Genomic DNA, 15,273 nt, shown 5'->3' on the forward strand with positions numbered 1-15,273 from the left:
CACGAACCGCAGTTGACTACATGGGAGTCCAGCGACATAGCCATTACGCTAACTGCAGGTCCCTTCATTCTTCACTTTCAGTTTTGAGCACCCATGAACACTTGCCCAGTGTATTTCTCCAAGTCACCAGGTCCAGAACTCAAACCACAGAGTTAGCCATATTGGATACAGCTACCTTAACCATTATGCCACCTGGCTGGGCCCTTTGTTTGCTTTTAATATCTTTTTTGTTCCTTAGATTTTTTGAAGTTTTACCATAATGTATCTAGTTATATTATTATTCTTGATATATATTGTGCTTCCTGTATTTGTTAGTACACTACTTCCCTCAGTCTTTTTTTTTTTTTTTTTTGGAGAGGTTTTTGCTACAGGGCGCGTGCGCTCGCCAGACAGACAGAGAGAGACAGAGAGACAGAAAGCGAGAAATCACCCCCCAGGGGGGATGGCCACGCCGCACTCCCTTCTCCTCCATTCTCCTCTCGGGATCTTGGGCACGCACGCACACGCGCCCGGCGTGAGTTTTAAGCCACCGGGTCCAGGACGCGAACCACAATCGACTACGTGGGAGTCCAGCGACATAGCCATTACGCTAACTGCTGGTTCCCGCTCAGTCTTATAAATTTCTCAGACATTGTCTCTTCAAACATTGCTTCTTCTCTCCCATTTGCTAGAATCTCCATCAGAACTCTAATTAGGCATATGTTAGATTTCTTATTCTACTGGGACTGGCAGGTGGTGTGGTGGTTGGGGGCACTGGACTCCCACATGGCCCACTGTGGTCCAAGTCCTGGACCTGGTGCCTAGTTTTCTCACTGGTCCCCCCCACACCCCCTGTCCCTCTCTGTTCAAATTAAAATAAATAAATAAAGTTAAATAAAATAATTCTTTTTAAAAAATTTCTCGGGTACCAGCAGGTGGCGTGGTGGTTGAGGCGCCGGACACTCCCACATGGCCGACCAGGGTTCGAGTCCTGAATCTGGTGGCTTGCTTTCTTACTTCCTCTCTCTCTCACTCTCACCCTCTGTCTCTGTCTGGTCAAGTTAAAAAATAAATGAATAAATAAAAAATAAAAAAGTAATTATTTTTAAAAAAATTTTCTCATTCTACCTTTTAACTTTCCCTATATCATTTCTCTTTATTCCATGCTACAGTTCAGCTCATTTCTTCAGATCCATCTTTCTGTTCATTAATTCACTTTTCACTGTCTAATCTGCCATTTAAACCTTTTCATTGAATTTTTTATTCAAAAATTAAAATTTTCACAAATTTTTTTTTCTCTAGTTTGCCTGACCATTTTGGTAGTCTCTTGTTCCTTAATTCTTAATGCTTAATTCTTCATTTCATCTTTTAGGTCTTTAAACATTTTATACATCTTGATTTTACATTCCATAACTGCTATTTTTAATATCTGAAATCCTTGAAGGTCCAAAACTGTTGTGTGTAATTATTATTTACTCTTTCATGATGGATTATTTCCTTGTGTTTTTTAAATTATTTTTTGGTATAAGATATCTACTTACCAGAAAAAGACACAGAGAGGGAGAGAAACTGAGAAATCACCCTCTGGGGGGATGGACATGCCATAGTCCCTTTTCCTCTGACCTCCTCTCAGAAATTTGAACATTCATGCACATGCATCTGTCATGATTTTCTTTCTCTTTTTAAAGTAATATTTATTTTTAAGGAACTATATATTTAATTTTATTTATTATTATTATTCAGTTTGACCAGAGAAAGACAGACAGAAAGGATGAGTGAGAAAGCAAGCCTCCAAGTCCAGGACTTGAACTGTGGTTGGCCGTGTGGGAGTCCAGTACTTTAACCACCTTGTCACCTCCTGGCCCCCCGGCATTATTTTCAAGCCACTGGGTGTGAGTCTCAAACCACACAATTGGTTTTGTGGGGTCCAGGTTCATGCCACCTGCTGGCCCGTATTTTGGAATTTATTTTTTGTCATTGTGAGCTTATGTTACTTTGATATAATTTTTTAGAATCCTGAGGGCTAAAAATGAGCATGTTTTCTTCCAGAGATAATACGTTTGCTTCTGCAGGAATCAGGCACATTAATGATCCATGCCTCTAGCTCTTGTTCCCTTTATTGAAGAATGTCTCAGGTATAATGAAGGATTCTCAGAGTCAGCCTCGCCTTCCTGCATGGGTACCCAAAGTTTCTCTCCCTGATGTGTTTGCCTTCAGGGTAATTGTATCTTTCTGTCTTGCTCATTTTCCACTTTTTCCTGCTCAGGTTTTGGCTTCCTAACCTTTTTCTTTCTCTTATCTTTTCTGAGGGCAGTGAGTGATCTTTTAAGTGAGTCCAGTGTCCTAGGTTCAAGTTGTATTTTTTTAAAGAATTATTTATTTGTTTATTTGTTTATTATTATTCTTCAATTTGGCCAGAAAGAGACAGAGAGAGAGGAGAGTGAGCCAAACTGCCAGGTCCAGGACTCGAACCGTGGTCAAGTCCAGTGCCTTAATCACTATATCACCTGCTGGCCCCCAGAGTGAACCAGCGCCTAAAGTTGTATTTTAACAGGAGGACCTTAAGAATACCTGGGCCAGGGCCAGCAGGTGGCATGGTGGTTAAGGGCACTGGACTCCCACATGACTGACCCCAGTTTGAGTCCAGATCAGCAGCTTGAAACTCACGCTGGGTGCACAGATATTGAGCTTGCCTTCTCACTTACTCTCTCTCACTATCACTCTACTCCTCTCTGGTCATTTATTTATTTAAATAAATAAGTAAGTAAGTAAGTTAAATAAAATAATTCTAAAAAAAAAGAATAGCTGGGCCATGGGACCAGCAGATGGCATAATGGTTAAGGTAGACTCCCACATGGCCGGCCTCAGTTTGAGTCCAGACCAGCAGCTTGAAATTCACTCTGGGCACACATGCGTGCATACATGCCCAAAATCCCAAGAGGAAAATGGAGAAGGAATTACTGTGTGGCCATCTGCCCTGGCGGGGGCGGGGGAGGTATTCCTCACTTTCTGTCTCTCTATCTTCCAGTGAGTGCATGCAACCTATAGCAGAAATTTCTTTAAAAACAGAAAGAAGGGACCGGCAGGTGGCATGGTGGTTAGGAGTGCTTGACTCCCACATGGCCAACCGTGGTTCAAGTCCTGGACCTGGCAGCTTTCTTTCTCACCTTTTCTTTCTCAGTCTGTCCCTCTCTGGTCAGATTAAAATGAATAAATAAATAAAGCTAAATAAAATAATTCTAAATAAAAATAAAAAGAAAGTATACCTAGTCCATGGTACTACATTGGAAAGTAGAAGTAGATGCCACATTTTGTCACCTTTAGGTATTGGTGCTGTCACAGCAAGGATATTGCCATACATAAGGGATTTTTATTTGTTTGAGAGAAACTAAAATGTTGAGAAAACCATGGCCACTGTAATTCCCTCAGTGTGTGAGTGCTAGATTTGGGTGAGGATGGGACTCTTCTACAGGCACTTCAGTGGAAGCACTAACCTGGAATTGGGCGGGTGGGGGGATTTACAGGGTGATGTTGTAGGTCTGGAGCGGGGCGAGGGAAAGACCGAGGTGATGGTGACAGAAGGTGTAACGACCGTTGCCTACACACTGGACGAGGGCCTTATCGAGTTTGGAACAGCCATTGATGATGGCAACTACACCCGGTGAGAGGCCGGCTGAGAACCAGGGAGGTGATGGGAGGCCCTGGTTCTGGGAGAGGAGGACCTGGGAGGGTTGTACAACTGACTACATCTAATAAGAACCTGGTGACCCAGAGAGGACTTTAGATAAAAAGAGCAAATAACTGCCTCGCCCCTCCTCTGCCCAATTGCCAGTGCTGTCTGTGTCTACCTGACCCTGCCCTCATTTCTTGCGCTTTGCTCTCTCCCCTCTCCAGGGCAACAGCCTTCTTAGAGACTCTGGAAATGACCCCAGAAACAGAGGCAATGTGGAAAACCTTAAGTAAACTGGCGCTGGAGGCACGGCAGCTGCACATTGCTGAGAGGTGAGGACAGAGGTGCCAGGCAGCTGGGTGGATGGGCCCGTGAGCACTTTACCTGTGGGCTGTTGCCCAGTGCTGAGGCGCTGCCTCCCCACCCACTGCTGATGGCTTAGAAGTTATTCCAAACACCCTCCCATCCTAGACCAGAGAAGTCTCTGATTATTTTTCCTTCCCTTTACTGTAACTCATTGCCCCTTAAAGGTTTTTAACATTCGTACCCTTCGATCGGTGCATTGATGTGTGTATTCTGGGTACGACATGGAGAATAGGTAACAGGACAGACTTGGGACTCCAGACGCCTCGAATTCAAGTCTCAGTTCCAGTTACTAACTTGGGTGACCTTATTTGATTTGACCTTTCCAAACTGTGGCTTCTCACTTTTCTCTATGTAAAATGGTATTTGCCTTGTAGGATGGTGAAGAAAATGGTCATGGTAGTTGTAGTAAAGAACAAATGAGAGAATCCATGCTACTGCAAGTGTTTAATGTATGTCAGCTACTACCATTTTGGGTAGGAATCATCCTTGATCCCAATTTTTCCTCGCCCCCCACATGTAGATGGTCTATCAGAATGTCCTTAGGACTGTCTTCAAAATAACCTGAATCTGATATTTGGTCCAACTCTACTGTCTTCCTCCTAGTACAGACCTCTCTCTGCCTTCTCCCACATGGCAGGGTTGCAAAGCCTCTTCACTAGTCTGACTGATCCTGTACTTCCACGAGCCATTCATCCCACAATGAATGAGGTGGTATTTCTAAAAGTTAGGTTATGGCCCAGCTGTGGTAGCACAGCTGTATGCTGCTGCATGGCAGGCTGAGCCACAGGGGAAGCCCAGTTTTGGTTCTCAGCCCACCCTGAAAGCCAGGCATAACGGTGCACACATGTAGTCCCAGCAGCTTGGAGACTGAGGTAGGAGCTTGGTGGCACAATCCCACAGAGACGTGCTTGCGCGCGCGCACACAACAAACACAGCATACCAAAAAAAAGATTAGTTCGTGTCATTTCTGTGCTCAGAACTTTCCAGTAGCTTACTCTATGGCACTAAGTTTAAAAACCAAACTCTTTGTCATGACCTAAGGCTCTACACATATTTGGACCTATTTCTGTCTCATACCAGTTTCCTAATTACCATTAATCTCCAGCTACAGTGGCATCCTTTTGGCTCTTTGAGCCTGCTAAGCGCGTTCTGGCTGTAGGACTTTTACATAGGCTATTTCCTCTGCCTGGAACAATGTCCCCCCTCTTGCCGTGACTGGCTCTTTTTGTATTCAGGTCGCGGCTCAAACGTTAGCTCCTTAGAGAGGCTTTCTCTGACTACCAGCATATATAGTCCCCCAGTGACTGTCTGTAACTTAGTTTATTTTGTCACCCTCTCCAGTTATTTTTATTTGTTTACTAATCATTTGTCTCCAAACTAGAATGGAAACTTCCTGAGAGCTAGGACTCAGCTCCCTCATTCCCTTTTGTCTATCCATGACAGTACAGTGCCTTGCACATAATAGATGCTTGATATATATTTCTGAACCAATGAATTAATGATGATCCTATAATAATATTACTGTTAATATTCTTGCTTTCATAGGTGCTTTTCTGCTTTGGGCCATGTAGCAAAAGCTCGATTCCTGCGTGAGACCATTAAGATTGCTGATCAGGTGTCCCAGGAATATGCAAGTATTATCCTTCTGATTCATTCAGTCTCCCATGCTGAGATTTCTCTTACAACTCAACCCCATGATTCCTAGCTTTCCAGCCATCCCTAGTTTCCTCTACCCTGCCTACCTCTTCTCTCCCCTCAATTCAGACCATTTGGAATTGCTCGTTAAACTTTAGCTGCTAAGCCTCATGATGTGTTGTTTTTCTTTTCTTTTTCTTTTTTGTTTTAAATTTGCTGTAGGGCACATGCATTTGCCAGAGACAGAAAGAGAGGGAAAGTGAGACAGCATTCCCTAGGGGGGAATAGAAAGAGGCCAACTGATGGGACCAGCAGGTGGTGTGGTGGTTAAGGCACTGGACTCCCACATGGCTGACCATAGTTCGAGTCCCAAACCAGGTGGTTTGCTTTCTCCCTCTCCCTCTCTGGTCAAATTGAATAATAAAAATATGGGTAAAATTTTGAAAAGAAAGAACAGAAGAAAGAGGCAAAGTGAGACAACATTCCCCAGTGGGAATGGCCACACCACAACCTTTCTTTTATATTCTCTTGATATTTGGGGCACATATATTACAGATGTGTCCAGCATGGTTTTCGAGGCACCAGTTTGGGACTCAAACAGTTGACCATGTGGGATCTAGACGCCTAAACCACCTTGTCATCTGGCTGGCTGGCCTCTTGATATCTTGATATTTTTTTAGCTTCTGAACTCTTTTAGTTTCCATATCCCTCTGCCCTTCCATTTCTCAACCCACATCAACAGAATGGCTTCTGCTGCCCCAACGACATGACCTGAATGTCCTTTTTCCCTGCAGGGTGGAGAAGGAACAGACTTTTATCGGGTCCGAGCACGTCTAGCCATGCTAGACAAGAACTATAAGCTGGCCGAAATGATCTTCTTGGAACAGGTAACAGGGAAGAAGAAAGACATGATGGAAGAGAGAATCTGAGTAGACAAAACAGAGGTCCACTTGGGGAAGTGAGCAATGTCAGCTAGCTTCCAGAGGTGTGGGGAGAGCTGTTAGGGGCTTATGTGCTTAATTTCTTGGAGCTAGATGGTGGTGTGGCTCTAGCGTGTGCAAGGCTCTGTGAGGCTGACCCATGCAGGAAGGTTCCAGGTTCATGTCTCGGGACTTTCCAACATTCTGGGTGTGCTTGCGCCCTTGTCCATAATTCATGGCTGGCTGGGGCTAGATCATGGCATGGGGACCCTGTTGGGGGTTTTCTCTCTTTCTGTCCCTCTTACTCATAGAAGAAAGAAAGAAACTTTTAAAAGTTTTACTCCTCAATTTCTTCCTCTTGTGTTAGTCCTTACTTTATCTAAGTAGACATCCTCCTTGGCCTTTAGTTGCTTCTTTTCTCTTATAACGTCTATCTTCTCTCTACTCCAGAGTCTGTCTTTAGAATTCTTATGCTTAGGGCAAGATCAGGTTTTGTGGAGCCTGAAGCATACAATTTGAGGAGCTCTCTTTAAGAAAAATTGCCTTGGGCCTATCCATGGGAAGAGCCCTGAAGCTTAAGCTTCATCTAGTTCTCCAGTAAATCTGCCTCCACTTGTGCAGTGAGTAAAGGCTGAAGCTTTTGGCCTCACAGGCTAGCCAGACTAGGGAGGGCTTGCTGACTCTAGTTCGTCTTATCTTCCTCTTTCCTCTGCCCGGGTTCACCTAGAATGCCGTGGAGGAGGCCATGGACATGTATCGGGAGCTACACCGCTGGGATGAGTGCATTGCTGTGGCCGAGGCTAAGGTACCGTTTCTGGCTTCTCCAGACTTGTTCAGAATTTGGTTCCCCCAATGTCATTGAACTCCTCTTGTCAAGGGGCCACAGTACCCAGAGCAGATTTGGGGCTGGGACCTGTCTGATATGGTGAGGAGTTAGGATATGGGTAACCTAGGAGCAGTTCCTTTGTCATAGAGGGATCAGAAAGCCTGGGAAGCGATCTCAGGGAAGAGGGATGTGATTCCTGATTCTCCCCTGTGCATGTCCAGGGGCACCCATCACTAGAGAAGCTACGCCGGGGTTACTACCAGTGGCTGATGGACACACAGCAAGAGGAGCGAGCAGGTGAACTACAGGAGAGCCAAGGGGATGGGCTAGCAGCCATCAGCCTCTACCTCAAAGCTGGGCTCCCTGCCAAGGCTGCTCGGCTGGTGCTGACCCAAGAGGAGCTGCTAGCCAACACAGAGCTGGTGGAACACATCACCGCAGCCCTGATCAAGGGGGAGCTCTATGAGAGGGTATGACTGACTTCCCGTCCCAGCCCTTATCTCCATTCTCCTCTCGGGATCTTGGGCGCGCACACACACACACACACCCACACACACACACACACCCACACACACACACACACCCACACACACACACACACCCGGCATGAGTTTTAAGTCACTGGGTCCAGGACTTGACCCATGGTCTACTACATGGGAGTCCAGCAACATTATCATTATGCCATCTCCTGTCCCCTCCCAGCCCTGATCCCTAGACACCCACCCAGAGAATCTTGGAGGGCATATTCCTCCCTGACTTCTGGGACTCCCTTCTGGGAACTGATACTTGAATCTCTGTGTCGTAGGGGTTTTGTGGTACTAATGTGGTATGTCACAGGCAGGTGATCTCTTCGAGAAGATTCAAAATCCACAGCGGGCCCTCGAGTGCTACTGTAAAGGCAACGCATTCATGAAAGGTACTACCTGCCCATAAGCGGTCCTTCACTGAGGTCAACTCTTGCCTATTTAGTGCCCCAACACCACTTTTGGTGCATATGTTCAGGTTGACTGGCTTCAGTTCTCACTCCTCCACCTTTCATCCATTATCCATGCTTCCTTTCCCCATCCTCCTTGTCTCGGGTCTCATCTGGAAGTCCAAGCTAAGTGCCTTCTCTCTCCCTGACAGCGGTAGAACTGGCTCGATTGGCCTTCCCAGTGGAGGTGGTAAGACTAGAGGAGGCCTGGGGAGACCACCTGGTGCAACAGAAGCAGCTCGATGCAGCCATTAATCACTACATTGAAGCCAGGTAGGGTGCTATCTGAGATAAAAGGAGATTTGGGCACAAAGTGAGAGGTAGCAGGACAAGTAAGGACTCCAGGACCTGAAAGAAGAAATCTCAAAATGTAGGTCGGAGTGTGCTTAAGGGGTCTCTCTACCTCCATTTATCTTCCTCTTTCCTTGTACATATTTATATCTTTTCCCACAATGCCAGGTGTTCCATTAAGGCAATTGAGGCTGCCCTGGGTGCTCGCCAGTGGAAGAAGGCAATTTATATATTAGATCTACAGGACCGGAACACTGCATCCAAATACTATCCTCGGGTGGCCCAGCACTACGCATCCCTGCAGGAATATGAGGTGTGGAGAGTCCCTTCCTGCAGCAGGAAGCAGTGCAGCACAGGATAACTGGGAGAAAGCCCCAATCCAGAAGTGGAGGCCAGCCCACCAAATCCTTTGTTTCAGAGCCCTGAGTCGAAGAAAACCCAATTTCAGTCCAGCATGACAAAGATTTCCCTCCCAGATTTATAAAGCCAGTCTCCAGCTCTCTTCCTGTGCCTGCATGAGTGATTCTTCATGAATAACTCAGCGTAGTTACAGTATAGAGTTGCCTTGCACTGCAGAAATATCAGGCCCTTTTAAATCCCACTGTATTATCCTCACACTGTTCTGGGCTGGTCTTTTGTTAAACAGTAGGAAGCACAAGACCCCATAGTCTTCTGTCCTTCTCTCTTATTGTAAGATGGATCCCAGGAACTCCACCATCCCGAAAGTTTGTTCCTTCCGCCTACAAGCTGCTTTGACCCCATTGCCCTGACCTTTTGCATCTACCTCTCAACAATTACAGATTGCCGAGGAGCTTTATACTAAGGGAGACCGGACAAAAGATGCTATAGACATGTACACCCAGGCTGGCCGCTGGGAGCAGGCCCACAAGGTGAGAATAGATGGAGTTTAGGACAGGAGAACTCTGCCTTGGCTGTGTTGCCTCATTCCTTGGTCTCCCCACTTCACTGGGTTCCCTGAAAGCTGAGGAAAACTACCAAACTTTGGTCTGGGCAACCTTGATCCCTAGCCACCGGGAAAGCAAGGGATGAAGGAAGGGAAGCCCTTGTTCCCAAGCCTCCCATTCTGAATAAAATAGATGGGCTTGAGAGCTGGGAAGTCTGGTCACGTTGATACCTTCGTTCTCACCCCCTACATGTCAGGGCCGAGTGGGCACAGTCTGACGATAACGGGAGCATATGCCCCCATCACAAGGCATTGCAGACCCTGCTGCCTCTGCAAAACATAGTTCTTCCTCTGCTTCTTATGGACTTGGAATTCCCCGACCTGGCTAGTAGAGTGGCAGTAACCCAACCCGTGTGATTGTTGGGGGAGTTCAGAGTTTCTGGGCTAACAGGGTCCCTTGGAGCGCCTTCCTTAGAAGCTGGGACCTGAGGCTGCCCTGGCTCTGTGTCTGCACAGCTGGCGATGAAGTGCATGAGACCAGAAGACGTGTCGGTGCTGTACATCACTCAGGCCCAGGAAATGGAGAAGCAGGGCAAGTATCGCGAGGCTGAAAGGTGAGCCGTGGCCTCAGGGTGTCTGGAGGAGTGGGGTCTGAGGATGTTTGCCCTCGCCCATAAGGCAATGAAAGCAGGGATCTGGGTAAAGGAGGCCGCAGGTGTATCTCCTGTCTGCAGGCTCTATGTGACAGTGGAAGAGCCTGATCTTGCCATCACCATGTTCAAAAAGCACAAGTTGTATGATGACATGATCCGCCTGGTAGGAAAACACCACCCAGATCTGCTCAGCGACACACACCTCCATCTGGGCAAGGTGAATCCTAGCTCTGTCCACCTCTTGCCCGACCAGACCTCTGTCCTCCTCTTGCCTTCTCGCCATCCTGACCCACCTTCCTGCAGGAGCTGGAGGCTGAAGGTCGGCTACAGGAAGCTGAGTATCACTACCTCGAGGCCCAAGAATGGAAGGCAACCGTGAACATGTACCGGTCCAGTGGGCTTTGGGAAGAGGCCTACCGGGTAAGGATGTACTACTATGTATTAGGGCTACATCAGTCCCTTCTTCCAAACTTTTTTATGGACAAGTGCACTCACCAAAAAGAGACAGAGAGAAATCATCTCTCAATCGGGCATGGTTGTGCCGCAATCCTTTTTTTCTTCATTCTTCCTTCTCAATCCTGTATGCTCAGGATTTTGGGCATACACACAACCCCTGTATGTTTCCCAAACCACCTGGTCTGGAATGCCTCTTTGAAATGTAATGAAGATCAGAATTTTTTTTGCCAGAAACATGTCTACACCTGTTGACACAAAATAATTTTACTTATTATTTTAAGAGTTTATGGGACCAGCAGTTAGTATAATGGCTATGTCGCGGGACTCCCACGTAATTGACCGCAGTTTGCGTCCTGGACCCAGTGGCTTAGAACTCACGCCGGGCGCGTGTGCGTGCGTGCCCAAGATCCCAAGAGGAGAACGGAGGAGAAGGGATTGCGGCGTGGCCATCCCCCCTGGGGGGTGATTTCTCGCTTTCTGTCTCTCTGTCTCTCTGGTGAGTGCATGCGCCCTATAGCAAAAACCTCTCCAAAAAAAAGAAAGAGTTTATGGACTGAAGAGCTGGCAGGTAGCATAGTGGTTAAAGGCACTGGACTCCTACATGGCCGACCATAGTTTGAGTCCTGGACCTGGTGACTTGCTTTCTCACTTTCCTTCTCTCTCGCTTTCTCTCTCTGGTCAAATAAAATAAATAGATTAATAAAAAAAATAATGAAGTTATATAAAATAAAATAAAATAATTCTTAAAAAAAATAAAATAAGAGTTTATGGACTGGGGCCAGCAGGTGGCATGAAGTTTAAAGCACTGGATTCCATGTGGCTGACTGTGGTTTAAGTCCTGGACCTGTGGCTTACTTTCTCATGTTCCCTCTCTATATCTCTCTGTGTCTCTCTCTGTTAAGTGCATGTGCCCTATAGCAAATTTTTAAATAATAATAATAGTGAGTAAAATTAAATACATAATTCTTTAAAAAAGAAAAAAAAGTTTATGGACTATCTGAGGTCCATCCTTAGACCCTGAGCACTCAGTCTAAGTTAAGAGATTCTGGATGGGACCACCAATTAGCGTAATGGATATGTCACTGAACTCCCATGTAGTTGACCACGGTTCAAGTCCCAGACCCAGTGGCTTAAACTCATGCCGGGCATGTGTGCGTGCGTGCCCAAGATCCTGAGAGGAGAATGGAGGAGAAGGGATTGCAGCATGGCCATCCCCCCTGGGGGATCATTTCTCGCTTTCTATCTCTCTGTCTCTGTCTTTCTGGTGAACACACTCACCCGATAGCAAAAAAAAGAGATTCTGGGCACCAGCAGTTAGCATAATAGCTATGTCGCTGAACTCCCATGTAGTTGACCACGGTTCGAGTTCTGGACCCAGTGGCTTAAACTCACACCAGGCATGTGTGTGTGCATGCCCAAGATCCTGAGAGAAAAATAGAAGAGAGGGATTGTGGTGTGGCCAACTCCCTGGGGGGTAATTTCTCGCTTTCTGCCTCTCTGTCTTTCTGGCAAGCCCATGCACCCTATAGCAAAAACCTACACCCCCCCCCCAAAAAAAAAAAAAAAAAAAAAAAAGAAAGAGAGATCCTGAAACTGGGGCCAGCAGATGGCATAGCAGTTACATTGCTGGATTCCAACATGGTCAACCAAGTTTGAGTCCCAGACTCAGTGTCTTTTTATTTTTTTAGAGGTTTTCGCTATAGGGCGCATGCGCTTGCCAGACAAACAGAGAGACATAGAGACAGACAGCGAGAAATCACCCCCCAGGGGGGATGGTTACAACGCCGGACCCTCTCCTCCATTCTCCTCTCTTCATTGGACACGCACGCACACGCGCCCAGCGTGAGTTCTAAACCACCGGGTCCGGGACGCGAACCTCGGTTGACCACATGGGAGTCCAGCAACATAGCCATTACGCTAACTGCTGGTTCCCGCAGACTCAGTGTCTTGAAACTCATGCTGGGTGTGTGTGTGTGTGTGTGCATGCCCAGTATCTCAGGAGGAGGATAGAGGAGAAGGGATTGTGGCATGGTTATCCCCTCTAGGGGGTGATTTCTTATTTTCCATCTCACTGTCTCTGTCTCTGGCTCTCTCCATCAAGTACACACACCCTAAAGCAGAAACCTCTGGGCGGGGTCTGTGGGGAGAGATCCTGAAACTTAGCTCTTCTTCCTGTTGTTTTAGTGCAGTAACTGATCCTTGTCAAAGCTAAGTTCAGGAGGCCTAAGATGAGAAGGAAGCAGTTCTGCTCTCGAGGAGTATTGAATGACTTTCCTTTCCAGGTGGCCAAGGCTCATGGAGGAGCAAATGCTCACAAGCATGTGGCCTATCTGTGGGCAAAGAGCCTGGGAGGAGAGGCTGCAGTTAGACTGCTAAACAAGCTGGGGCTCCTGGAAGCTGCTATCGACCATGCCGCTAACAACTGGTGAGCCATCAACTATCTCTCTACTGGCCCCATCCCAGCCAGAGTCCCTCTGTAGAGAAAAAAATTGACATAAACATTTCCTTTTTTTTTTTTTTTTGGAGAGGTTTTTACTATAGGGCACGTGCACTCTCCAGAAAGACAGAGAGAGAGAGACAGAAAGCAAGAAATCACTCCCAAGGGGAGATGGCCACACCACAATCCCTTCTCCTCCATTCTCCTCTCAGGATCTTGGGCACACACGCACACACACCCGGCGTGAGTTTAAGCCACTAGGTTCAGGACTCGAACCGCGGTTGACTACATGGGAGTCCAGTGACATAGCCATTACACCAACTGCTGGTCCCAGACATAAACATTTCCAAAAGCTGAGACAAGAGTGAAGAAATGTGGAAAGGAGAGATCCTTGGAAGAACAAGATAGAACTGTAAGAATAAATTAGTGACTCTGCTCCTGTTCCCTAGGGACTCAGAACAGTGTTTAATGTTGGATACTCTAAGGTGGAAGGGAGAAAAGAGAAAGGTAGAGATAAAGAACAGCTTCTAAAGCCAGGACCTCACTAAGCCAATAACTAACCTCTAGGTAATGGAGGTCTGGTTCTGTTAAATAAAAAAATGAGCTTTTTTTTTTTTTTGGTGAGGTTTTTGCTATAGGGCACGTGTGCTCACCAGACAGAGAGAGACAGAGAGACAGAAAGCGAGAAATCACCCACCAAGGGGGATGGCCACGCTGCAATCCCTTCTCCTCCATTCTCCTCTCAGGATCTTGGGCACACACGCACACACACCCGGCGTGAGTTTAAGCCACCGGGTCCAGGACTCGAACCGCAGTTGACTACGTGGGAGTCCAGTGACATAGCCATTGCGCTAACTGCTGGTCCTGAAAAATTAGCTTTTCTTAAACAGATATTACAAAGGATCACTGAAGGTAGCCTTGATTAGTTTTGGGGAGATTTTTTTTCTGATGCAGCTGAGCTAAGGAGGAGGCTGTAGGACACTAAGGCCCCCTGGACCCTGCTAATATCAGGTATATATTATATAAGGCTTCCTCTTCCCGTGTCCTCCATTGTGCCTACTCTCCTTCCTCATGACTAGATGGCCTCTGGGAAGGCAAAGGTGACGGTGATTTCGTCATCATAGGACTGCCTTCCTACCTTCAGTTACATCTCTCTCTAATTCTCTACTACTTCGTATCTGTTACCTCTAAGTCTGTTCCTTTTTCTCCCCTCAACCCTTGACCCCTGTTTTCTCTTGCCTCTGTTTCTCTTTTCCTTTTAAAAAAAGTATTAAGTAGGAAACCTCATCTGCATCTTCCCTTTCAGTTCCTTTGAATTTGCTTTTGAACTCTCTCGGCTGGCCCTCACGCACAAAACCCCCGAGATTCACCTCAGATATGCTATGTACCTGGAGGACGAGGTATGAATGTGATTTTGACCCCAACCACAAAACCTCCCAGCCCATCCCCTAGCCCACTCTTGCCAAGTGTTCAGGTCTCCTGTCATGGCTGCCCACGATGCCTGTCTCCTCACCATGTGTGACTGCCTTTCTCTCTGAACAGGGCAAATTTGAAGAGGCTGAAGGCGAATTCATCAGAGCCGGTAAACCCAAGGAAGCAGTCCTCATGTGAGTTAGTTACCCCATAAATTTCTTAATGCTGTCCTCCCACATTCAGCCCTTCGATCTTTCATGGTTCTCTTCACCTTCATTCAAACCTGGTACCAATAAATCTTACATCCCTCCAGTGACATGACCTTTGGTCTCCCATTGTTGAGACCACAATCCTATACTCACCTTTCCTGTGTCTCCATCTGGAGGCAGGTTTGTCCATAACCAGGATTGGGAGGCAGCTCAGCGAGTGGCTGAGGCGCATGACCCTGACAGTGTCGCTGAGGTGCTCGTAGGACAGGCCCGGGTCGCCTTGGAGGAAAAGGACTTTCAGAAGGCAGAAGCGCTGCTGCTTCGGGCCCAGAGGCCAGGTCTGGCCCTAAATTATTATAAGGTGAGGCGCTGGATTCGGGGCCAGGACAGGAGGTTAAGAGGTTATGAGAGCCCACGGAGAGCCGTGTTAACCCCTGGCACTAAGAAAGATGGGGAGGCTAGCTTTGGGGAGGAAGTAAGACAGGAAAAAGAAAACAGAATAAAAATCCAGCGACCCAGAGATGAGTGGGCCTGAGCCCCT

The 15,273-nt window shown here is 46.9% G+C and overlaps 1 protein-coding gene across 1 annotated transcript in view; it reads left to right on the plus strand.

Moving 5' to 3' along the window:
• The window catches only part of IFT172 (intraflagellar transport 172), a 53,913-nt gene that overhangs the window by 28,666 nt on the left and 9,974 nt on the right, over positions 1-15,273 (plus strand). The window contains exons 17-33 of the mRNA XM_006162145.3: positions 3,504-3,640; positions 3,874-3,981; positions 5,561-5,645; positions 6,445-6,537; positions 7,298-7,375; positions 7,618-7,866; positions 8,234-8,312; positions 8,522-8,642; positions 8,829-8,973; positions 9,461-9,550; positions 10,081-10,178; positions 10,299-10,434; positions 10,521-10,637; positions 12,956-13,098; positions 14,417-14,510; positions 14,653-14,717; positions 14,913-15,093. Coding sequence (XP_006162207.1) covers positions 3,504-3,640; positions 3,874-3,981; positions 5,561-5,645; positions 6,445-6,537; positions 7,298-7,375; positions 7,618-7,866; positions 8,234-8,312; positions 8,522-8,642; positions 8,829-8,973; positions 9,461-9,550; positions 10,081-10,178; positions 10,299-10,434; positions 10,521-10,637; positions 12,956-13,098; positions 14,417-14,510; positions 14,653-14,717; positions 14,913-15,093 — 2,019 coding nt within the window. The remainder of the gene's footprint in view (positions 1-3,503; positions 3,641-3,873; positions 3,982-5,560; positions 5,646-6,444; positions 6,538-7,297; positions 7,376-7,617; positions 7,867-8,233; positions 8,313-8,521; positions 8,643-8,828; positions 8,974-9,460; positions 9,551-10,080; positions 10,179-10,298; positions 10,435-10,520; positions 10,638-12,955; positions 13,099-14,416; positions 14,511-14,652; positions 14,718-14,912; positions 15,094-15,273) is intronic.

Source organism: Tupaia chinensis, unplaced genomic scaffold, assembly GCF_000334495.1.
Source record: "Tupaia chinensis unplaced genomic scaffold, TupChi_1.0 Scaffold139757_1, whole genome shotgun sequence".
Classification (NCBI taxonomy): domain Eukaryota; kingdom Metazoa; phylum Chordata; class Mammalia; order Scandentia; family Tupaiidae; genus Tupaia; species Tupaia belangeri.